This window comes from Chinchilla lanigera, unplaced genomic scaffold (assembly GCF_000276665.1).
Source record: "Chinchilla lanigera isolate Chin_1 unplaced genomic scaffold, ChiLan1.0 scaffold00049, whole genome shotgun sequence".
In the NCBI taxonomy this organism is placed as follows: domain Eukaryota; kingdom Metazoa; phylum Chordata; class Mammalia; order Rodentia; family Chinchillidae; genus Chinchilla; species Chinchilla lanigera.
In genome coordinates this window covers 5,081,235-5,107,328 of record NW_004955450.1, presented here as the reverse complement: position 1 = coordinate 5,107,328, position 26,094 = coordinate 5,081,235, and the positions used below count along the sequence as shown (strand labels likewise).

General features: G+C 35.5%; 1 protein-coding gene across 7 annotated transcripts in view; it reads right to left on the bottom strand.

Annotated features, from left to right (window-relative positions):
* Myo9a (myosin IXA) overlaps positions 1 to 26,094 on the bottom strand; it is a 207,138-nt gene that overhangs the window by 149,606 nt on the left and 31,438 nt on the right. For 6 of the 7 annotated variants that reach the window (XM_013518986.1, XM_013518991.1, XM_013518987.1 and 3 more), the window contains exons 5-10: positions 24,968 to 25,024; positions 20,874 to 20,971; positions 17,145 to 17,271; positions 9,825 to 9,914; positions 6,402 to 6,518; positions 3,420 to 3,554 (exon numbers count right to left, since the gene is read on the bottom strand). In XM_013518986.1, coding sequence (XP_013374440.1) covers positions 3,420 to 3,554; positions 6,402 to 6,518; positions 9,825 to 9,914; positions 17,145 to 17,271; positions 20,874 to 20,971; positions 24,968 to 25,024 — 624 coding nt within the window. The remainder of the gene's footprint in view (positions 1 to 3,419; positions 3,555 to 6,401; positions 6,519 to 9,824; positions 9,915 to 17,144; positions 17,272 to 20,873; positions 20,972 to 24,967; positions 25,025 to 26,094) is intronic. The other variant, XM_013518988.1, reaches the window with a different exon arrangement.

Below are 26,094 nucleotides of genomic sequence, written 5' to 3'. Positions count from 1 at the left end.
AACCTAAAGTCTAAAGAAGTTACCATAGGGTTCCTCTTTGCTTTTGAATCAGCAAAAAACTCTGCTCAGTTCCTCAGACCTTCAAGCCTGGCTCATAAAGAATCAGCAACCTTCTGTCAGAACAAAGAAACAGCGCACCAAATGCTGGGCTCACCTGCTGAAATTTCCTTTTCATTCATCTAGGCCCTTACTTATTTGAAAGTAATCCACTGCCTTCAAATGCATTTTGTTGGGTGGGGGGAAGTTCCAAGATAAAGTTAGTAAGAATTTTCTAGTTTCACATCATCAAAAGTGGAATGGGCAAAACAAATATTTGATAGGTTGAAAACTCCTCAGAGAAGATGCTTGCACTCTAAATTTTTTATCTTCAATGTTTAACACAATGCCTGGCATTGGATTAATACTCAATTTACTGAAGGATCAAGGGTGTGAAGGCTAATTCTGCACAAGTAAAGGAAAGAAGAGGGCAACGGCCAGGTGTGATGGTGCACACCTATAATCCCAGCACTCAGGAGGCTGAGGCAAGAGTACCACTGTGAGTGTGAGTTGAGCCTGGGTTACATAGTGAATTCAAAACCAGCCTGGACTAGATAGTTGAGACCCAAAAAGTAAACAAAAAAAGAGCCACATTATAAATGCTAACAGAAAAGGAGTTTTCAAATCTCAGCCTGTCTCTTATTCCACATTATCTCTCACACTACCTTGAAATCAGGACTCAGAAACATGCACCCAGACTATTTCAGATTATCTCTTCACCTCCAGTTCATTTCCCTTCACTCCATCTTCTATAGTTCCCATTCATGTCCCCTGCTAAATATACTTCAAGTAACTTCTGCCCCGACAAAATATCTGCATCTTCTCTGCATGATATTTAAGGCCTCAGTATATTATTCCCTTCTCCAAAAATATCTTTTACCTACTGACAATGTAATGAGTTGCAACTCATCATTCAAAATCATACTCCAGAATCATCCCTAGGATCCCATCCACACTTGTAGGTGGCTCTCATTAACTGCATCCCTTGTTTAAGTATTCACTCACCTTATATGTGATTGTAGCACTTACCATCCTGCACAGCTATTATTACGACTCTCTTCTAGCCTATGTGCCTATATTATCCTCTTGGACAAAATTTAGAACTGAACCCTAGTAATAATATTCCAATTTCTTCCTTGAAAATGTCTTCTTTCACAGTTTAACTTGTGACTCCAACAAATAGTCATGAGTACCCATATACCAGATATCAGTGCTACACATACGAACAGGACACTCAGTATTTAAACTGCTCTGAAATAAATAAATAAATAAATAAAATAAACTGCTCTGAACTCCGCATTTACAGCAAATCCAGTTTTAGTGCAAAAACATGGGAAGAAGTGAAAGAGAGAATGAACAATGAGATGGTAACGAAATGTAAGGTCTCTAATCTTTCCACAAATTACATGGAAGGCATAACCACTAGATTCAAAATTATGATATTCAAGGTAGCAAGTAAATGAGCTCACCCAATCTCAAGAGTTTTGAATACATTTTCCATTAACTGTAAGGTTTTATTGGTACAGAGTATGTTTACAGTTAAGGTATTTCTCATGGTTCTTGTACATCTAGACTTCTAGAAAACGTAATAGTAATTTCAGTTTGCAGTAAGAAAACACCTTTTCAAAAGCAATTTAACCAGTCTGTTTAATGATCCACAGAGCAACTGATGCTTTGCTCTAAAAAATACGCAACACAGGGCCGGGGTTGTAGCTCAATGGCACAGCACCTGCTGGCAAGTGCAAGGCCCTGAGTTTGATTCCTGGTACCAAAAAGAAAAACATACAGAACACAGTCAACAAAATGCACTCCCCTGCCCCTCCAACACATAGATTTTTGCAAGAGATAAAAAGATATTTAGCATGGTCCAGTTAAAAGAACACAACACTGAGTCAAGAGATCTAGGTAAGAAACCTCAGCTCCGCTTTTGGTTATAAGCAAAAACAAAAGACCCACAGGGTTAAGATCTGAATACTGGCTTTAGGCATCATCTATAAAATTGGAACAAAAATAGTACCTTCCTGGTAAGTAACATTACATACATTTTAACTAATGCTATCATAAACAATATTATCTTTTAATGGCTCTAGTGTAGCATCTGGCTAAACAGTTACATTTAAAACTAAATATTCATCAAGGTTGCTGGGACTGATACTTCTTATGTAAACTGTTAGCAAGTCATTACAGTCTCTAAGCAAAATAGAGCGTTTAAACCTAAGTCTGAAGGTAACAAGTCTCAATAACAGAGTATGAGGACAGAAAGGAATGCCCCCCACTTCCGTGTTTTATAAATTTAGCCACTGCAGTCTTTCTATCCCATTTCCCTTAAGTTGAATGTGATGAGCCTTGTTGCTCCCTGCGCATCCTTAGAAACAAACAGAAATTCTGGATTATAATCTCAACCTAACCCTAAAAGCCACAATTTTTTTGAATAGGAATGTGCGTGTGCGCGCACATGCGCAACCCTGCTTTACTCTAAAACTTCTCATGAAAACTTAAAAACTCATATTTTATACTAAATCAAATTTGACATTCTCCTGAGAAATCTCTAGTTACATTTTTTGGTCTCTCCACACTGTCTTGTTTCTTTGGCGCTACAATCTGTGTTGATTCAAGATTTTATTAATATGCTTGTTATGGTTTGTGTCTGGATGTCCCCCGCAAAGCCTCATACAGTTGTGGCATGGGCTTCTAGAATTTTTGATTGATCCATAGTCCAAAGGTGGGATTATGAGTGTGAGTGCTACACTCATCCTGGGGCAGATAGCTCGCATACAATATAAAGGAGGGAAAGAGCCTGCTCTCTGCCGCTCCTCCCTTTTGCTGTTGTTGCTTTTGCTATCTTCCACTGCCATGAACTGCTGCCCTCTGCCATGTGCCACCCAGTCTTGGAGCCAGCCAAGTATGGACTGAAACCTCCACAAACTGTGAGCTAAATAAACCTTTCCTTCCTTAATTCTGCGTGTCAGGTGTTTTGTTTCAGCAATGAGCCAAAAATAATCAAGACGATGCTCTTCTATCCTATTCTAGGACTAAAAGACCAAAGCAATGAAACAAGCATATTTAGCATTACACACATGACAAAGCCCATATACCAATTAAAAGTCAACACCCTCCCGCCAAAAAAAACCCAAAACAAACCTATTCATCTTTTGATTCCAAGATGCATTCAAATAAGGATGTACTGTCATAACAAATCTATTTGGTGACTATTAAAGAAAGTTCCTGCATGACATGCTTCCAAAACTCTGCTCTGATTTATCATTTGCTTATAATGCTGTAAGCACCATACTATCTGTATCAAAATACAAGATTTAAAATGCTTATCATGATATGACCCCAAAACTTGTGAAGGGAAAGTGTACACATATTTAGGTACTCACTTGCTCCAACTTAAAGATATGCTGATTAAAGTAGTGCTGTAAACGTTCATTAGCAAAATTAATACAGAACTGTTCAAAGCTATTATTTTCATAATCTTCAAACCCAAAAATATCAAGAACACCAATGGACAAAGTCTGAAAAACAAAAGAAAAGTTTAGTTTAAAAAGGCTCAGATTTATTCAATAATATTCGTAAGTAACAAATGTTCACTTATACAGCACTAAAGAGAGTGTTTCTGGCCAGTGTTCAAACAAAATACAATCAATAACTATTTTGGTTTTACCTTCATTTTACTTTTATTCTAATTATAGAAATATATTCAAGTTTTTAACACATCCAAGTTCTGTATAACATTACAGAAATGTACAAACCACAAAGCTAATGTCCAGTCTATTATCTTCATTTCAGAAATCCGAGAAATCCTTAAACTCAGAAATCCCTAAATTCAAAGAAGAAATGGAAGGGGCTGGGGATTTAGCTCAGCAGCACAGCACCTGCCTGGCAAGCACAAAGTCATGAGTTCGATTCCCAGTACTGGAGAAAAACCAAAAAAAAAAAAAAAAAAAACAAAGATGAAATGGAAACAATGGCTCTGAAAAAATCACAAGGGTATTTAAGTAAAAATTCAGCAAACCTGTTATTCCTGGCTATCCCAAGAAAACCATATAAATTTTCCTATTTTTACTTTTTATCCCCAAAAATGAAATACTGATTGAAGACCTAATTTAACAAGTGTATTTAATCAGCCTCATACAGACTAAGGATCAAACAAGATACATAATACTGTAATTTCTTAAAGTTAAAAGTAAATTCTTCTTTTAAAAAAATACAAGCTTTAAAATGTTGAACAGCTCTAAAATGACTATAAAAAAAAATAGCAATGTTCCTCATTTTCAATGTCTGCCTCCTCAACGTTCAAATCTTTTAGCTGATTGGCAAAATAGACTAGACTAGATAGAGTTTATTTTTCTATTTCTGGATATTTTACTTCTAGAATTTATTTTTGTACATCCATACTATAGATGCTACAGATTAAGCTCTAATACCTGCATATAATTACACTCTTTTCATTGCTCCATCCCATTCTTGAAATATAGTTGGTATAACAATTTTGACAGAATGAAAATAGTTATTCTCCTCTGGTGCTAAGAAATACTAGGCAAACTGACATAATAAATATAATGATACATTTTAAGAGAAGTTTTGAAAGTCTGTACTAACAGTATTTTATTTAATTCTACTAAGTATAGTCCTTTAAAAAGAAAAATAAAACTAACGCTCCTCAAAAATAAGTCAATTTGATAAATTAGGCTACAATTTAAATTAATAGCTGTGGGCTTACTTGAAATATGAGAAATTAATGTTATGAGTAATTTTACATTTAAGACACTAGGATTAAATAATGAAGATGACATTTCTAACCAGTTTGAAAAAGTAGACTGGTCCATAAAGGGTATTGAGAAAATAAAACTGGATTTGAAATGATCAAATATGTACTATATAATCTGGCCATATTAAAAATTAATTCCAACTGGAAAAAAGTCTAAATATAAAAAATTATTCTAAAAGTATAATGCTGAAAATTTTATAATCATAGATGAGAAGAGGCCTTCCTTTATAAGTAAAAAAAAACACATATATAAAACCCAAGACTCTAAAGCAAAGGAGAGAGTTAACTGCACAAAAATTTTGAATATAAGGTCACATAAACACATTCAAGTAACTGAGCCTGGCATGGTGGCACATGCATATAATCCCAGTACTCAAAGAGACTGACACAGGAAGATCAAAGAGTAGAGCCCAACCTGGGTAACTCAGATCTTTAAGGAGAGTCTGTTTCAAAATAAAAAATAAAAAAGGTTGTGATATAACTTAGTGTGAAGGCCCCTGTAGCACAAGGGAGGAAAAAAAGGGTAGCTGCGCAAAAAAATATTTGCAACACATATCAACCTGAGTTTCTACAATGTCTACAATAAATACCTCCTTAAAAAAAAAACAGCACAAAGACGAAATAATACAAAGAAAAGGTAAGAAAAAAACATACAAAGATACTCAACTTTCATCAATATAGCAAGAATGGCACAAAGTGGGATAGTTCTTCCTCATATCATATTAGGAGATGTAAATAATGATAATATCCAAAATGGTAAAAATAGGGAAATGGACACTTTAATGTATTGCTGATAGAAGTATACAGCCTTTTTTAGAAACCATTTTATAACAGTAGCCCCTAAAATTTTTTTTTAATTTTTAAAAATATACAGTATCCTTAAATTTAGAAATTCAGAAATGAAGAACTTAGAGAAAGGTGTTCAAAGATAGTAAAAAAAAAAAAAATTTGTTATAGTAGTGTTCATAATAAAACAAAAAATTTCAACTTAATGGGGGATTAATGGTACATATCATATATTACAAAATTATTAAAAACAGTGAGTATTGGGCATGCAGCTCAGTAGCAGAGAGCTTGCCTAGCATATACAAAGTCCTAAGTTCAATACTGAGTACCAAAAACAAATTTTTTTAAAAAAGATTCAAATATATAATAACACAATATATTTGAAGAGATAATAGATAAAAGTTTGAGCCAATACAGACAGCATGATTGTGTTCATATTTTTAAAAGCAATTGTGAATATACATGCCTTTGGCACGTAGACACAAAAAAAGTTCTAGTAAGACAGAAGAGTTCCTGTGAATAGGATAATAAATACTAGAAGTAAAGGGGATAATATATTCCTCCATATAATAATGTACTTTAAAATTGTATGTATTGGCCAGGCACAGTGGTGCATGCAAATAATCCCAACACTCAGGAGGGTGAGGCAGAAGGATTGCCCTGAGTTCAAGGCCGGCCTGGACTACATTGCAAGACCCTGATTCAACGATTTAATTAATTAATTAATTAATTAAAATATATGTTTTACCCAGTTTTAATAAAACAGTTTTGAGGAAAATATGTCATAATGCAATGTTATCTTTACCTTGGTATTGTGCTCTAAATCTTTACTATTCAAAAGTGCATGGTTAATTCGAAAAACAATCCAGTCAAACAGGGCACTATAGAGAGATTTAGCCATGGAGTTCCTCACTGTCACAGCCTGCAAGACAAGAAAGAGAATGAGTGCAAACGGGAAGTGGTAGTAAATTAAGATACCAAGACACCATATTTGCTCTTATTCAAGAAAGAAAACCTACTATACTGAATAAGAAGCTGATTAAAAAATAGTAATAATAAGCTGATTTTCTCTCAATAGCCTACAACTGAAGTTTTCTATATATATTCTTAATTAAGTCCAACTCAGGGGATATAGGATAAAACTACCATGAAACAAAAACAAAATGTAGGTAACAAAAAGCAAATCATTTTTACTAAAAGTGAGAGTATATATTTCCCATATGAAAGAAGGTATAATGGGAAGTTTACAAACAAATGGCCTTACCAGCTAGTACGGGGAAGAATAGTGTATTCTAGGCAGAAAAATCTGGCAACAAGTGTGCATTAGTATCTGTGGACTACTGCTCCCATTCCCACCCTTGAACACACACATAATTCCACCACAACTACATCCAAAATTGCATTTGCTTGTCGCCACAGTAACCTCTACAATTACTTGGGTCCCACAATGAGTAACTATTCTTTCACTATAGAACTAGGAAGTTAATTTTTCCTTCAAGATCTCTCCAGCTTATGGAAATCCTCTCTGCAATCTTTCTAAGTCTGAAATTGTTCTAAAACAAATAGTCTATTAGGCCAGGTATGGTGGTGCATGACTGTAACCCTAGCACTCGGGAGGCCGAGGCAGGAGGATCACTGTGAGTTCAAGCCCTGCCTGGGCTAAAAAATGAGTTCAAGGCCAGCAGGAACCGCATAGTGAAAGCCTGTATCAAAAAGGCAAAAATAACATAACATAAAATAAAATGTCTATTAATTAAAGGAAATTCACAGTCTAGAAAGCACTTCAACTTATAAAAAAAAGTTACGTCTTACTGAATTGAGTCCTAGCACTTAGAAGAATACAAAGCCTAATAATTATTATATTATCGTCTAAGAATTTATTCTGGAGCTTGCATTTTCAGGAACACACTTATTATCTCTGTTTTGAGGTACAGAGAAAATAGCAACAATTAAGAGATTTAGCAAAGCATGGTGGTACACACTTGTAATCTCAACATTTAGGAGGCTGAAGTGGGAAGACTTACAAGTTTGAGGCCAGACTGAGCTACAAAGTGAGACCCTGTCTTAAAAAAAAAAATACACACACACAAAACCAAAATTTAATTACCTTCAGAAGAAACAAAAGAATGGTATCAAATTATGTTCAATAGTCAAAACTTAAAAATAAATGTAAATTCTTTACAGACTTCTCAGAGAAAAGATGTGACCCCAGAATTCTACATTTAGGAAAGTTATCAATGTATCTTAACACCATCCAGAAAGCAAACAGTAAAATGTACATACTGTGTACTAGAACAGCACTACTATTTTTCCCCAGAGAGGTGGGAAATGAAGACAGTCTGATCTTTCTGCTCATTATACAGCCTCTGAGCCCATTATCTCTACACCTATTCCCACCTTTAAACATGGCACCCAAGATTCCTGTTCCCTGTATCTCTCCCCTTAAGTATAAACTGCAAATATGATGGATTTCCCTCCTGTAATTAGCTTATGCTGCATTACAAAGGTGAAGGGATTTTAATGGTATAATTATGGGCTAAAACAGCTGATTTCTGAGTGAATATAAGGCAGATTCTAGGTGGTCTGAACTTAAGAGAATGTTCTTTAAGAGGAATTGGGTCCTTTTATCAGAGGTTCTGCTGACACTGAAGAAGTAAACTGCCACGTTGTGGAGAGACCCACACAGCAAGAAATAGCAAGCAACCTCGAGCTGGGAAGGGTGGCCCCTGACTGAAAGCCAACAACACAAGTACTTCCGGACTACAATTTCAAGGAACTAAATCCTCAGCCTATGAGTTCACAGCCTGTAAGCTCAGAAGAGAACCTCAAGCATCAGATCAAAGATCTGACAGATACCTCTGTGTCAGCCTAGCAAGGGCCTAAGCCCAACTAACTTATGCTCAAGATCATGATCCACAGGACCTGTCAAAATGAATCTGTTTTGTATTAAATTGCTAATCTATATGGGTATAAGAAACTAATACATTTTCCCCAACTGATTCTTCATACTGCAGCCAAAGTGCTCCTTTAAAAAATAATAAAGACAAGCTGGGTACAATAGTGTACACATGTCATCCCAGCATGACATTCTCAGAAGATCGTTAAGTCTGAGCCTATCCTGGATAATTTAGTGACTTGGTGTCTCGAAATGAAACAAAAATAAAAAGCACTAGGGAGGTAGCTTAGTCCAAAGGCCCTGGGTTCAATCCAAGAATGAGTGGAAGGAAAGATGGGGAGGGGGGAGGTAGGCACAGGGGGGGTTTTGAATGTTTTGTGATAAAAAATGTTCTAAAAGAAAATATAAAACACAAAACCTTTATATTTAAAAAAGTAAATCTCTTAAAGATTTGGCTTCTTTATTTAGAAAGGAGCTCTCAGAGTAAGAGATCACAAATAGAGAAAAAATAAGGACTTCAAGGTAAGCAAGGGCAAGTAAGGTGCAAAAATGGATCAATGTCAGCTTTAAAAACACTCTCTAGATTTCAATAACCATTCCCTCACTTCTCAATCTTTTAACCTCATGTTCCTAATTTTATAACTGTATCATTTGATTTTTCATCACTTTCATAAAATTACTCTATAGAAGGCTCTTTCAATCAATTTCCTATTCTATACACTGGAGTATGAGAGTATTAAAAACAAATCTCAGCTGGCCAACTCAGTATACATACGATATTTAAAGCCATGTGAGTGGTGATTTAAATATAGAGAAGACAAAACAAAGACTGTGTCCCAGCATACCCCACTTTTTCAGAAAACATACACAAAAAAAGGAAAGCAAAAGGAACTGTAAAGAAGTGACCAACAATTAAAGAAAGGAAATCAACTAAATATACTGTGCTGGGCTACAACTGAAGAAACTGTCCTGAGAAGAACAGACAATTAAGTCAAATACTGTTGGTTTATTATTCTACTTACTCTCTCCCCCACCCCATACTAAAAATATAAAACTTAAGAATGGGCTGGTACTGGAAGAAAAACAAACAAAAAAAAAAACTTAAGAATGGTGAAGAGATTAAGATGCCTGGAGAGAAATGCAAGCCTACTCAAAATCACATTCAATTTTAAGTCTCCAAGTTAGTGGAAAATCCATTGAAATTTCAGGGACCTAGAACATATTTCAATCAATATTTTATTATTATTATCATTTTTATTTCATTAAAAGAAAAAACACAAACAGAAACATCTAAGAATACCCAGAATATTCCTATTTCAAAAAAAATCCTACCTCTGCCAGCTTGTATGGTAAAATAAGCTTTTCTCCCACTGTCACCGTCTTCCTTGTAATTAATGATTCAAACAGCATCTCTTCTTTAACCTAGACAGCAGAAAAGTAAATGCAGTACGTAAGACTTCAGACAAAAGATTGAAATTTCCCACCAAAAAACCAAATAAAAGAAAACTTAATGAAATTAGCAAATACACAACAGAGACAGAGAAAAAAACTGGCAATTCTAATGCTGGCCAAAGTGGAATTTAGACATCTATTCACCTCAATTCTTTCCACTAAAGGGTGAAGAGGAACAGGTAAATAAGATATAGGTCTTATTAAATTAAAGTCTGCTTTCTGGTCAGAACGGAAAAACATGTTTCATGGTACAGAATATACACAAAGCTTAGAACAGTTAACAAAAACATTTAATGGTCAATCATAATCCCAAAACCTGGAGACAAGAACCAAAAAGTGATGGTACTTTTCAGTTTTAGAAATATTCCTAATGAGTCCTTATTCATATATTGAATGTTTACTTTTATTCACATATATTAAACCTTAAGATAAAGCCAATACTCCCTCCATTCTCATTCTTCCCCCACAGGCAAATATTATCATGAATGTGACACCTACTATTTCAGTTCTTGTTTTTATACTGACCTAACTATGTTGATCATCTAGATCAAGCTTATTCATTTCAATTGCTCTAGGGCACTGCAGGATAAATACACCATGTTTGTACCATTTATAAACACACTTACAATTCTGCACATTTAAAAAATTAACTGTAATGAATATTTCTGCATATGAGTTGAGTTCCTGGGAGAACAAACCTAAAAATGGAATTATCAGTTTATACTGTACATAATTTCAGCTGTACAGAATACTGCCAAACTCCTGTATACAATTTTTACCAATATGTTCTCATTTTGTCAGCTCTTGATTATAATTAGTATTATCAGACTCCGTAATTTTAAAACACTGATGGACATGAAATGGTGAAACAAGGGACTTGCACATGTAATAAAAATATAACATTTCATAAAATTTTATGTAGACAATACAAATTATACAAAACAAATAAGTATTTGATTATAAAGGAAGAGCTACAAAATGATAGAAGATAATATATTACTACCACCAGTGCATGTCAGATCAGTAAATTTTTTTGAGACAGTATCTCACCATGTAGTCCAGGCCAGGTGTGAACTCACTATGTGGCCCAGACTGGCCTCAAACTCACAGCAATCCTCTTGTCTCAACCTCTTCAGTGCTGGGATTTCAGGTAAGTGCCTAGTTTCAACCTTTCTGTTAAGTATGTTGTATGATTTTCCTTTACACCTTTTTAAAATCAAATTAGGGGAATTTCCTTTTATTCCTAGTTCTTTTCCTACTTCTTTTCCTTCCATACTTGCTGAATGTCTGGATTTAAAGTAGGACCACCAGCCATGATATCCTGTTATCGTAGTATCAAATATTCGACTAAAACATCACCTGAAATGCCTGACTGAAACACTACTTGTTCTCTGACCTTTGTGACTTTCAAAATTACAACCTTCAGAAACCAAAGTCCACCTCAGAGAAATACTTTCCAATGAGTGAGCCTACTTTCAATTCAAGGTACTTCCCTTCTGCCCCTTCTACCAGGATGCCATTCCACTAAAGTTAATAAGCAATGTCCAGTCACATGTAGAGAAAAAATAAACACTGCATTTAGAAAAATAAGAAAAAGGAATCCACTGCTCAGGTGGCAAACAGCACTGCCACCTTGTAATGGACAGAAACTAGTAAACAAGTAACTTTATGCTACAAAATCCAAACACACTCTTGCTACCTTGAACCACTCGTGGTACACGTATGACTATCCCATCAGATGCTTTGTACCACCAAATGAGACTGTCCCATGCTGCCCAATGGGACGGTCATGTGTACACCACCGGTAGCTCAAGGTAGCAGGAACATAACACATTCAAATCAGAGCCACCTGGCAGTGAGACATAAAAACTATGGCCCTGTTGTGTGTTAATTATACCAAATAGACACAAATGCTCTATGCACAGCTGGTTAAGACTTTAAGGTTAAACTCCAGAAAGTGGCACATGAGCCAAGAGTGAAGATGCATAATATTTTAATTAGAAAAAGTATATGCCCTAAATGTCAAAACTAAAACCACCGAGATATGCTTCAAAAGGTGAATGGATAAACAAACTGCAGTATAACAATACAATGAACACTTACTCATAGACAAAAAGAAATGTGCTCCCAAACCACACACACAAAAAAAATGGATGAACCTTTTAAGTAAAATAAGTTAATGTGAAAATATTACATTCTATTACCTTCAAATTACCTTACATTCTGGACAGGTCAAATCTCTAACAGCCAGTAAAAAGATCGATGCTCATCAGCATTTTAGGGGGAAGGGTTAAATAAGTAAATCACAGGGTCGGACCAGTGACACTCTTTCGTATTAAGCCATAATGGTGAACATATGACTTCACGCTCTTATCAAAACCAATTCAGCACAAAAAGTGAGCCATAAGGCACACAAATTTTAAACATTATTAAAAATACATGAGATTCCAGGAAGGAATACAGACCATGACAAGAGTCTATTAATGTAGGACAAATACATAAAACAACCTCAGCAAAAGGAGGACAGAGAAAAGGGTAAAGATCTAAGCAACTGTGGAAATGAGTGGGATATGTACGAGTAAAAACAAAAAGGAACTGTCTCTAAGGACTGTACTTCAGTAATAGAGTCATTTCCCCACAAAAGTATGGGTTAACAATTCTGATACTACTATAAATGTGCACTACTATAAATGAGCACTAAACAAATAGATGGCAAAAGGAGGGGAAGGTTTCTCACTCTGGAAATTTGCAGATTCACAAAGGAAAAGCTAGAATGATCCACGTAAGACTGGCTTTTTAAAAACATCAGTATGAAGTCCTGCCAAAGCTTATATACAGATGTAATGCAAACCTAACCAAAATACCAAGAGCATTCCTCACAGAACTAGAAGAAAAATATCCTAAATTGATAAAGAAACAGAAGAGACACAGAATAGCAAAAGCAATCCTGGGTGACAAGAGCTAAGCAGGACTAATCACAATCCTGGATTTCAAGTTACATTACAAAACTACAGGACAAAAACAGCACTCTACAATAACACTGAGGACTTCTGGGAAGTTCCAAGATTTGGAATCCAGACCTTGGAAAGTATCAACTTGGGAAAGAAAAGGAGGGAGGTGGATCCCTGGAACCCAGGAAGAATATGAAGGGAAAATTGGAGCCCCACAAAGGAATTGAAGAGACAGGCCATAATGCAGAAAAAGGAGGTGGCCAACTGTACTTTATCCCCAGCTCTTGGCTCACAGAGTGAGACAGGAGAATCAAATCTACAAACATACAGTGAGGGCAAGTAAGTCCAGATGTTTGCAGGGAGAAAAACACCAGTCGAACAGAGCAGGAGATACTATGCACTACAACAGCTGGTGAGTGACTCCAGTCCAAGTGACTGTGTGTCCCCTGGAATGGGTGCTTGGCTGGACACCATTTTAGGGAGGGGCCAACTGAACCTGGTACTCAAAGCAGCCATAAGGCAGGTTCATTTCAGGGCTGCCAGTGTTGAAAGGACATCCAGAGGAGATGTCCCTGGAGGGACATCCAGAGGAGACATCCAGGGTCAGGGAGCCAATGTCAGGTCAGCAAGAGACACCCACAGTGTTCTAGGCTGAACAACTCAGACCCCAACTCCACAATCAGAGGCCAGGATCAGCCTGAACTTCCACAGAGTTGGAAGCACCAGAACTGGCATCCCACCCTAATCCTACTGCAGGCTTGGGGAGATCATCCAGTATGGGTCTGTGCTCTGTCTGCCTCCTTTGTCTATCAGTGACAGCAGAGACACACCCTGAATTGAACACTATCACAAAACTTTAGACCCCAGAACGTAACTATAGCCTTAAAATCACAAAGAACTCTTTTTCTTTCTTTTACTTTGGGGGGTTTGTTTTGTTTTGTTTTGTCCTTTTTGTTGTTTGTTTGGCTTGGTTCTTGTTGTTCTTTTTTCCTTCTTGCTTTCCTTCCTGTCTTCACCAGTTTCCCAAAGATTCAGCAATCTTCCTCTGTCCTTCAGCCTTGCTTCTAATCTCCTTCTCTTCTTTTATTCCTCTATTTTTTCTCTTATCTTTTTTAAATATTCCCCTGAGGCTAAAATCACTCTATTGAATGGATATTTATAATTTTTTATTTGTTTCTGATTTTGTCATGTAACTATAGATCTTGTATCTATGGTTAAAGGTGGCAAATTAACTGTAATCACAGTTTGTCATTTCTTACACTGTGCTTACATCAAGCATTTATGTATGCTGGGAAGACTGGCTTTCCACACGACAAAGATTAAAACTAGACCCATATCGCTCATCATGCACAAAACTAAAATCAAAATGGATCAAAGATCTAAATATTAAAACAAAAACACCTAATCTGCTGGAAAACAGAATGGGTAAAACTCTTGAAGACATAGTGTAGGCAAAGACTTTTTGCACAGAACCCCAATTATTACATAAGAAATACCATCAAGAATTAACAAATGGGATTATATCAAATTGAAATGCCTCTGAACAGCAAAAGAAACGATCAACAGAGAGAAGAGACAACCCACAGCATGGGAAAAAATTTTTACCAGCTTTCCATTAAACAAAGGACCAATATCTAGAATACATAAAGAACTCAAAAAAATCAGATTCCCCAAATGTAAAGACCCAATCCAAAACATGGGCATCTGAAATAGACCCTTCTCAGATGAAAAAGTATGAACAGCAAATAAATATATGAAAAAATGTTCAACATCGCTGGCCATCCAAGAAATGCAAATTAAAACAACACTGTGACTTCATCTCACACCAGAAAGAATGGCTATCATCAAGAAATGAACCAATAACAAATGCTAGCAAGGCTTCTGGGAAAAAGGAGCCCTTGTCCACTGTTGGCTGGAGCATAAGTTGGTACAACCAATATGGAAATCTGCATAGATTCCTCAAAAAACTAAAACCGGAAGTTCCACTTGACACAGCTATTCCTCTTCTAGGTATCTTCTCAAAAGATGTAAAAGTATCATACCACAGTGATAAATGCACATCCATGTTTATAGCAGCACAATTTATAGTAGCGAAATCTTGGAAACAGCCCAGACACCCATCAGAAGATGGATGCACAAAGCAAATGTCATTTTTTAAAATATATAATGGAATACTACACTGTTGTAAAGGAGGATAAACTTGGGCTGGGGATATAGCTCAGCGGTACAAGCTCCTGCCTTGCAAGCACAAGGTCCTGAGTTCAATTCCCCATACTCCCTCCCAAAAAAGGAGGATAAATTTGAAGCATTTTTAGGTAAATCAATGCACCTTAAGGACATAATTTTAAGTGAAATAAATTGAACATACATGTGTAAATATCACATTGTTTCTCCTGTGTGAGAAACCCAGGATAAACAAGGAACAAAATGGATGACAGACATGGGGAAGTAGGGAGAAAATGTTCAAATGTGAAGGGGAGGGAGAAACGGGGAAGGGAGAAAATAGGGATTTAAAAAAAAGAATGGAAGGAAAACAAATGCTGGCGAGGATGCAGGAGTAAAAAAGAACACTCTACATTATCGATGGGAATGTAAACTAGTAGAGCCATTATGGAAATCAGTATGGAGATGCATCAAAAAACTGAAAATAAAAATTCCATTTGACCCAGTCATTTCTCTTCTAGTTATCTTCCCAAAAGACATCATGTCACACTGATACATACATACTCATATAACTCACAATAGCTAAATCTTGGAATTGGCCTCTATGGTCACACAGACGAAAGAATAAAGAAAATGTGTATCTGTATCCAATGTAATTTTACTCTGCCATACAGAAGGGTAAGTTTGAGTCACCTGTAGGAAGATGGATGCACCTTGAGACCATAATGTTAAGTAAAGTAAGTCAGACACATAAACTTAAGTGGTTTCTTTTATATGAGAAACCCAATGTTGAAAAAAAAAAAAGCAAAATAAAGGACAAATAGGAATCAGGGAGACAGATCTTTGCAAATAGAAGAGGAATCTAGAAAGGGAGAGAGGTTAAGCATAGTGGCACATGAATTCCAGCACTTAGGAGGCCAAGACAGGAGGATCACCGTAAGTATTAAGCCAGCCTGGACTACATAGTGAGTTCAAGGCCAGCCTGGACTACATAGTGAGACCCTGTCTCAAAAAAAAAAAAAAAAAAAGAGAGGAAAGGGGAAATTTAAAAAAATTAAGATGTATTATGGATATGTACCAATTCCCTAAGATGAATGTAATCATTATATACTGCAAACATGTACTAATAATTCTGTTTAGAAAACAGAAACACCAAGTTCATGTCTATGAATAGATGGCTACATATAGAAATATTTACAGCCAAGTGTGATGGCACACTCCTGTAATCCCAGCATTTCGGAGGCTGAGGCAGGAAGATCACCATCAGCTCAAGGCCAGCCTGAACTACATAGAGAACCTGTCTCAAAAAACAAAACAATAAAAAGAAATATTTACAGATACATCTATACACGCAAGTTACACATATATTTTCCCTTGATGTGTCATGTAAGAGGCCTCTAAGAAACAACACCCCATCCGATAAGGTAAACATGGCAACATCGTAAGTTAGCCTGGAAAACATGACAAATCACTCAAGCAAGAGAGTAAAAGTAACAAAGACTTTGATGTGGGATGAAGTATGGTGGGAGACTGGGACCCTTAGATCCTATTCAACCCATCATTAAAAGGGGTGTCAAAAAGAATTAAGATGTATCATGTAATGTACCAAACTAGATGAACATATCACTATGTACTGCAAACACGTACCAATAAATTTAAATTTTTTAAAAGCAGTATGTTTTCTCTTCACCCATCCAGGTATCCATCTTCAAGGACAACAATCTAAATCTAATCTTACTATGAAAAGAAGTATCAAATATGGAAAGAGCAAAATTAGCATAGACCCAAAACATTACACACACCACAATGCAATATTCATCCTATCCAATAAATCAGGAACTATGGATGTGTACAACAAGTGGAGGCAGTGCATAAAACCCAAACTAATGATTCTGGGTGGCACACGCAAGGTAAAAGAGATCTCAGAAGAAATTTCCTCTTTTGGAAACTATTAAAAATCAGTACATAATAAAATCATTATTAACAAAAAGCATTAACTCACTTACCTCTACAAAATAGTTACACCAAATAAAAAATAAGATGTCATTGAGTATTTGAAATGACAACTGTAAATGTAATCACTCACTTCTAGTAATTCTGAGACAACGGGCAGAACTTCAGGATTGCAGATATCAATAGAGTCATCCCGGTATGTCTTCTTTTTATAACAGATATTACCTAAATGTAATATTGCTGAGAGGAGAGAGAAAATCCTGTGAAAATAAAAGCAAAAATTACAGCTTCTCGCACATGTACATTCTCAAAATTCTATTTATGCCAAACTTCCAGTTAAGAACATTAACCAGTAAAGATATAAAATATAGTATATAATCTTCAGAAAAACAATAGAATAATTATAACTAAAACATTACTATTTACATCAGGTACTACACAAAGTGCTATACTCAACCTTATTTCATTATTATGCCATCTTTTATGTAGTTGTTTCAAGGGCATATCTTGCTATTGCCTGAATTTGCTTAGCCTTTTAACAACTCCTTTCCTTTTTAAATGCTATTCTTCTTGCCTAGAATGCCTTTTCCCTGGATTATGTATTTCATAAAAGCTAAATCAGACTCTCCAAAAAAAGGCCTTAGAATCTGCATTTTAATCAGATATCCCAGTTGATTTTTATGATTATCTATTTTAAATGTTTCCCTATGTTTTCCTAGTCTGGTACAGTAAGTAAGTATTTTTTAAAACAGTGTGAGGCCAGTGAGTGTATTATCAGCACCAGGCCCCTACTGTGAAATATATCCCTTGGCCTCCCTTACTAACTTCCCTCCTGCATCAGGGAACACAAGCCCTCTAGGCAGGAAGTAATCCTCCTACTGGTGCACAACACCCCAGCAGCTCCAGCTGACTCCGAAACCTTATTGTATTCACTTCCTATCTCTCATCAGCTGAACCAGAGAACTTTCTGTCAAAATATTCTTGTGTTTTCTTCTCTCTTATCATAAAATGTTCATGATGGCATCGTAATTCATTCGTCCTGCTGCTAGACAGCTCTGAACCACTGGTTGTTGAAACTGGCAGGAACATATTAAATAAATCATCCTAGATCCAATATGTTTTCCTTCCCTTCACAATTAAGACTACTGAAATACTAAATTCGTTATCTTCACTTAATTATTTCTACTCATTACCACACCTGGCCCCTGCTACCCACTAACATGACTCAGAAGTTACCAAGAACACCCACACAGCTAAGAATGATTATGGCCTTCACTTCTCTAACCATTTCAGAGGCATTCAACACAGATGAACACACCATTCCAAACCTCCTCTTTATGCACATCTTCGTACTTTGCCCAGTTATATTCTTAGGATACAGAACATCCGATTTATTTGTGAAAATTTAACTACATTATCTTCCTAAAATTAGTAAATATTCAAAATAAAACAAAGATACTGCAAGATACATTTTGAATTACCATCTAACTCACAGATCCAATTTTTCAAATAATTTAAAATTTTTAAATGTTTGAATCAAATGATTCAAAGAAAATACAAGTCAGTTACAAAGGAGTACTTTCATAAAAACTATTCTGGTACGAATTAGAAAGTAAACTCAGCCAGGTGTGGTGGTACACACCTGTAATCCCAGCACTCGGGAGGCTGAGGCAGGAGAAACGCTGCGAGTTCGAGACTAACCTGGGCTACAAAGTGAGCTCAAGGCCAGCCTGAACTGCATAGCGAGACCTTGCCTCAAAAAGACAAGAAAAAAATAAAAAAGAAAGTAAACTCAGTATCAACAGAAACATTATAAAAACTATTGTAACACAATTTATGACCCACTTTTTAAAAATTAATTTTAGTAGCAGTTTATAGAGTTGCTAATTACATTGTTTCCATATCTCAGGTTCAATTATCAGCACATTAAGGTTCTCACACACAAAAATATACAATACATTCTCTCCAGCAATAATGAATACCATATAATTCATCTTATGCACTATAAAACAATATTCAAAAGATTTTAAACTATCAGTATGAATCCTTGCTCTCAAAAGGCTTCTAATCTTGCATTAGGAGATATTATACTAAGGGACATATATTTTAAAATACAAAAGGCAGAAATAGCACAATTATGGAAATTTTTCATTTAAAAAAAGGCAAAACAAATAATGCTTTAAGGAATAAGATTTTCAACGCACATAAGCAAAATTTAAGGCTGTCTACTCTAGATTAGGTCTAAGAAGCAAAGAATGTTGTGCTTTATTGGCAGTTTATCAAAGTCACAGGAGAGAAGAGTGGTGGCACACATAATACACTCTATCCAAAATACTGAAACAAGTAGAAAAGATAGGAGATCATCTCAAACAAGGAAAACAGTAAATACCCAAAATAAAACATAGTATTTTAGAAAATAAAACTAGTCTATGTGATATTTAAAAATTGTGTTGGGGAGTATCTGAAGATAAAAGTTGAGAGATAGGGAAGAGTCACACTGCAGGCCAGACTACTAGAACAGACTGCTTCCAGTGGCTTTCAGTGTGAGATCGAGTCACATCCGAAAGTGCAAAAGATAATCTCTTTGGTATCTCAAAAAGAAACATTATATTGCCAACTTATGCTGTTATCTTAAAAAAAAAAAAAAGTCACTATGTAATTTAATATAGTTTGAGTGAGTATCCTTTATCCAAAATGCCTGGGATCAGAAGTGTTTCAGATACTGGAATATTCTCAGAGACTTTACTGCCTGAGTATCCTAAATCTGACAACGTAAATTCTGAAACGTTCCTGAAATGCAAAACCTCCTGAGTGCCAACCTGATACATAAAAAACTTTCAGAATTTGAAGCAATTTGAATTTTGGATTTTTCAGACTAGGGATACTCAATCTGTATATATACCGACAGTAACCAATCCGGTGTCACTTGCAGTAAATGTGGTAAACTGAGGGACAAGCAGAAATAATATGGCATGGAAACATGTAGAGGGGTACTCTCACTAATTTATTAACTTTCAGTGAGTTACAGTTTCTGTAACCAATAAATGACTTTGCATAGTATATTATTTGGGTTTAACTTTGCATTTTAAAAAATTGTAGCAACGATTCTGCCAACTAAGAGTCACACAAACAAAATAAGTGCAATCAATAAAAAAATAGGAGAGGTAATATTCTACTTCTGCTATGTTCATCATTCCAGAGATTAAAAACTGATAATATTGTCAGATCTGATGTTTATCAACACTAATTCCCCTCAAAACAACAGAGCTCAGTAGAGCCAGACATAGTGGTGCGTGGTTACACTCCCAGTCACTTTGGAGCTTTAGACAGGGAGATCACTTGAGCCCAAGAGTTCAGGCCATCCTGATCCACAGAGTAAGACCCTGACTCAAAAAGCGAAATAAAAATCTAAGAAACTATTTTCTTCTGGTGAGAGGCAAAGTTGTATCTTTAATAGTATACCCATAAATTAAAGATACAGGTAATACATAAAAAACTGTTTGCCCATAGGTATGCATGACTTAATAAGAGATAACTCATAAACAAAATGAGGGGCTATAAAAATAAGTGTTATAAAGTAATGGTTTTTAAAGTAAGGTCAATGGATAGGCTTCTGGGGCAACATAAACTCTTGTAATTATATGCAAATGTTCATGGATGTGCATTTTATAAAAACAAGAGTTCTAGTTTTCATTAGATTCTCAAAGAATTTATGACAATGAAAAGGTATGAAAAACAATACTAAAGATTAATGAGGCAACAGTTAAACAACCTTAAAAAAGAATCAAGGAAGAGAAATCTTCCAAAACATATCATGATTTATTCTCTACGGAGGATATAAGAATACAATAAATAAACTCACTGTCTTCGTGTCTTGGGAAGAAATCCTACCATCTCCATAGCCAGTTGTAAGCGTTCAAAATCATGCCTCAAATCTTCTCCTTCCACTGTGAAGCAATCCTGCTTAAGCGAAGAAGGGGAACAAAAGATAAAAATTACTGTGTTTTAAAAAATGTGAGCCATTCAGAAAATGGTCATTTAAGATAAGTGCACCTATGTGTAAATACAAATTAGAACTAGATTTAATAGACCCCTTATTTTGCTGTAAGTAAATAAAATAAAAACATACCTACCAAAATATCAGGTTATCTTACTTTTTTTCTTCCTTTTACAATTACCAAAACAAAGATCTCAAAATAACTTAAGATAAAACACTAGCAGTACTTATAAAAAAATGCTGAAACCAAGACTGATTTTAAGAAGTTCTGAAGAGTTTTAGAGATTCCAGGAATTTATAAGCGTTACCACAAGCAAATTTGTCTGTTCAACAAATATTTAATAAGTGACCACCATAAACAAGGCATTGAACTAAATCCTGGTAACACCAAAACAGACTGCAGATGAGGCAGTAATGTAGTTGAGAAGTGGATCCTACATGTATAAATAGTTCCTAATGAAATAATATAGACAACACAGAAATTAAGCAAAGAAAAAAGAAGTATATGACAAAGTACAAAAGCCTTAAACAAATACACTTTACATGAGCCAATAAAAATAGTTGAGGACTACCAAAATAGTCAAACAGTAACATTGTAGATATAATCTAAATCTTTAAATCCCTTTACTACATGTTCTTACACTCCTTTGTACTTGCACTGTCTAAAATCTCCCACAGTATTTACTTTTTTAATCCCTTTCCTCCAAAGAAATGTTCCATCTAGTACCCCATACACATAAGTATTACCTGTTTTTTTTTTTACATTTTCTTTCCCTTTTTTTCTTCAATCAGATTTCACATTACCTATCTTACTGCATCAAGTCAGTGACAAGAATATAGTGAGGAATTACAGAAGTACATAATCACTAAATTACTAAATAATGCGTTGAACTGAATGAAAAAATTCCTCCTTGAGAAATACAGTACTCATTTTTTTAAAAAAGTACATATTGAGTACCTACCATGTCCGAAAAGAAAAAAAAACCAAAAGCACAAAACAAAAAAACTATGCTACGCATTGTAAGAATGAGTTAGAGAGTACATCTAAACATAAAATTTTAAATTAAAAACTTAGAATAGTGTTAATATTTTTATTTTCTAGGTGGGTATGATGGCACATGCCTGGTCTCCCAGCACTTGAGAAGACGAGGCAGGAGAATCACCACAAATTCAGGCCCAGCTTGGGCTACACAGTGAGTTCAAGGCCAGCCTGAACTACATGGCAAGACTATCTAATTTTCAGATTATCAATTTTTTTGTTTGTTTGGTTTTTGTTTTTTTCCGGTACCGGGAATCGAACTCACGACCTTGCACTTGCCAGGCAGGTGCTGTGCCACTGAGCTAAATCCCCAGCCCCTAGACTATCAATTTTTCACAAGCAATTTTAAGACACATTCTACAGACATGTCAATGTCCTCACTAAAACAAATTTAAGTTGCCATTATTTTTCCTTAACATATGGTAAATCTTTTTTTAAAAATTCCCTTGTTTCACTTTCCCCAAAAATCATTTTATGATTTAGCAAACAATTTTCTGTAACAAGTAGAAGGTAAACAGATTTATACTTCCACTCATACAAACTCAATGATACAGCAATGATTCTTACAAAAAGCAAATTAAACAATTAATGACTATAAAATATTGGGAAAGTAAATTAAAGAGGCACTAAAATATAAATGCACTTATATCTGCTGTTCCTTAAATCAAATGTATTTCAGAAATACACACTGTGGTCTCAGGAAATAGCAAAACTGTAATTTTTTCAAATATGTCCTGACCCTTTCAGCTGTTTCCCTGATAACTGTAGAAGAAAAACTGAAGACAAATCCACCAGACCAAAAATGCCCTTAGCTTAGCTTAGGTATCTTAATTCAGGTAAATACAGGAGGCTGACTCTAAGGCAGACAAAGATTCAAGTGTAAGTAGCAAGGGAAACGGTATCAGGGCTTTTTCTTTCTTGGAATGAAGAGAACCATTCTACAAATGTATGGTCTAGAGACACAGTGGCAAACATACGGCACACATATTACTACACTATCTCTCATCAGTCATGAGTTGAGGACTTATAGATACAGGATGAGACAGCTCTAATTCTAGTCATTTCTAGAGGGCCCTGTAAGAACACAAGGGTATTCCAAGGCTCTGGAAAAAGCCTTCAACTCACCAAGATACAAATACTGGTCAGCCAGAGAACAATGAAATGTCAGGATCCAAGGAAAGGCAAGACAAGGCACGACCCAACAATTCTTAGAATCCCTTCCACAGAAAGAATACAGCTTAATCCCTGGGTTCAACTCAGCAGAAGCTCTTATATTAATTCCTAATACACTGCTGCATGCCCTCCATACATACAACCAAAAAACTCCTTCACCCCTTAAGTAGATCTGAGAACAAATTAAGTGAACTGCTGAGAGTCTCAAAACTAATAAGCAGATGAGCCAGTAGCAAGTCAAGTCAATCTCTTTCAAAGACCAAATTTTCAAGCATTTCTTAGACCATCTCTGAACAAAAGTAGATCAGCTCCATCCCACTGTGAGCTCTGAACAGGTGATCAGTTCTGCTATCTGCAATATGTGTCTGCAGTACCATACTTGCTTCCCAAGGAGGCATGATGCACTAAGTGTAGTAAAAGACAGGAGAAACATCTTTAGAGTGTCAAAACAACTTAAAATGTCTCTATTAAAATTCATCAGACTCTGCACAATTTAAATGTCTAACATATACTTCCCAAAATGTTAAACCTAAACCCAAGAATTTCTTTATTATGAAATGGCAATGCAATTAAACTCTGAACAAAAAAATTAATATCCATACATACTGAGCTCTCAAGTCAGAAATGGGTTAGTTTTGCAATTAGTGGAGTTTAGACTCATGCAGTAAGAAAGTCATTTTTTAAAGCAAGGACTTAGACATGTTATATTTCTGGAAAGAATATTCAATAATTTAATTCATTAGTTAATAAATATAGATAGATGCATCTGTGCTTCTAGTCTTTCACATCTGACCCAATTGCAGAATAAAGAAAAGAGCTTTTCTGTGTTTTTATGATTACAAATTTGTCTTTATCAGATATAAGAAAAGTTAAATTTACTTATTTTAAATTACTCAATTTAAAACCTACATCAGGCATGCTGGCACATGCTTGTAATTCCAGCATTAAAGGAGGTTAATGCAGGAAGCATGCAAGTTCAAGCCCTACCTGGGCAATTTAGAGACTTAGACCCTGTCTCAAAATAAAAAAAAAGTAAATAAAAAATAAAAATAAGTGGCTGGAGATGTAGCTCAGTGAAAAGGCCTTCTATAAATCCCCACTACTGAAGAAAAAAAAGTAATATTAATACTTTAATTTCTGGAAAATTTTATTAAGGCTGTGGCCTGTGCTGCTATTGATAAAAATAAAAGAAAAAATAAACATATTCATGATGCAAAAAGACTGCTGACATGTGAAACAGGAAGGATGTAATTTTAAACAAATAATTACTCATAATAATGGGTTATGAAACAACTAAAAATTAATTTAAAAAATAAATCTCAAACTGGGCATGGTGACACATGCCTGTAATCCCAGCCTTTAGGAGGCTCAGGTAGGAGAACCACTGCGAGTTCAACACCAGCCTGGGCTACATAGTGAGTTCAAGGCCAGCATGAACTACAAGCCGAGACCCTGTCTCAAAAAAAACCAAATCAATCACAGAGGACAAAAAACCTACAGATTCATATCAATGCAGAAGAACCAGGAATGAGATCAACTGTTTGTCAATATAAATTTAAATGTGAATTAAAATCCCAAAAAGGTAAACTGATGGATTTTTAATCAACAAAGGAATCATTTAAAGAAATTAAACATTGATATTGCTTTGATAGCAGTGTGTATTTCAGTTGATCTTCATTCTGACTAAGTCACAAGATGGAGGTAAATGAGCAATGTGAGGCCCTTTAGCCAGGAACACAATACTGACCGGCTCAGAGTCATAGCAATAATCATCCCAGCTCTGTCTGAGGGGTTTCTTTGTTATCTGAAAGTAAGGCAAATTAGTTAGGCAGAAGTTGTTAGTAATGGCTATTATACTTCTCTAACAATTTCTTAGGGTATTGTGCAGGTAGCACTGCTGTTAACCAAAGAAAAGCTACTTTGCATAGCAGCATAAAACCAGAAACAAACAGACATTCAGATTCTGGGAGACCATTCTGTCCTCATAATGCCATTGTCCAGTGACTCTGATTTTTTTTCTTTTTAATTTTAAAGAGAATAAAAATTTTAAAAACATCAATACAGAATTTCAAAACAAAATGATAGGAAATCAACAATGATTGTTATACTGCATATTGTTATCTTCCAAGTAGTTGTTCAGATTACCAGATATAAGCATGCAAAACTGGTCCCCCCCCAAAAAAAATTTAAGCATTAACTATTCCTTTCAATAAACCAACAGAAATTTATAGTACAATTATCTTAGCTATCTTGTGTATATGTGTGTATATGTATGTTTTCTCCCTTCCTTCTTTCTTTCTTTTCTCCTTTCCCCCATCCCAGTTGTTCTTTCCTTTTGAGCAGTTTCTTTCCCTTTCCCAATATCTACTGTACTTTTTGGATTCTGTTTACTCTTTCAGTTTCTTATACTAGGGAGACAATACATTGTTTACACATGTGAGTCTGATTTATTTCACTTATAAGTATGGTCTCTAGTTGCATCCATTCACCTATGAAAGCCTTGAGTTTACCTTTCTCTACAGCTAAGTAACACTCCACTGTATAAAAATACCACATTTTTTTATCCATTCTTCAGGTGATGGGCATTTGGGTTGTTTCCAAGGTTTAGCTATGACAAATTGTGCTGCTGTAACGACAGATGCACATGTATCACTGTGGTATGATGTTTTCAATTCTTCTGGAAACATACTCAGAAGGGGAATAGCTGGGTTGAATGGGACCTCCAATCCTAGTTTTTTGACAACTCTCCAGACTGATTTCCAGTAGATGCACCAGTCTGCACTCCTACCAACAGTGGAGAAGGGTTCCTTTTTCCTCACAGCCCCACCAGCATTTGTTATTGGTTGATTTCTTGATGACAGCCATTCTTTCTGG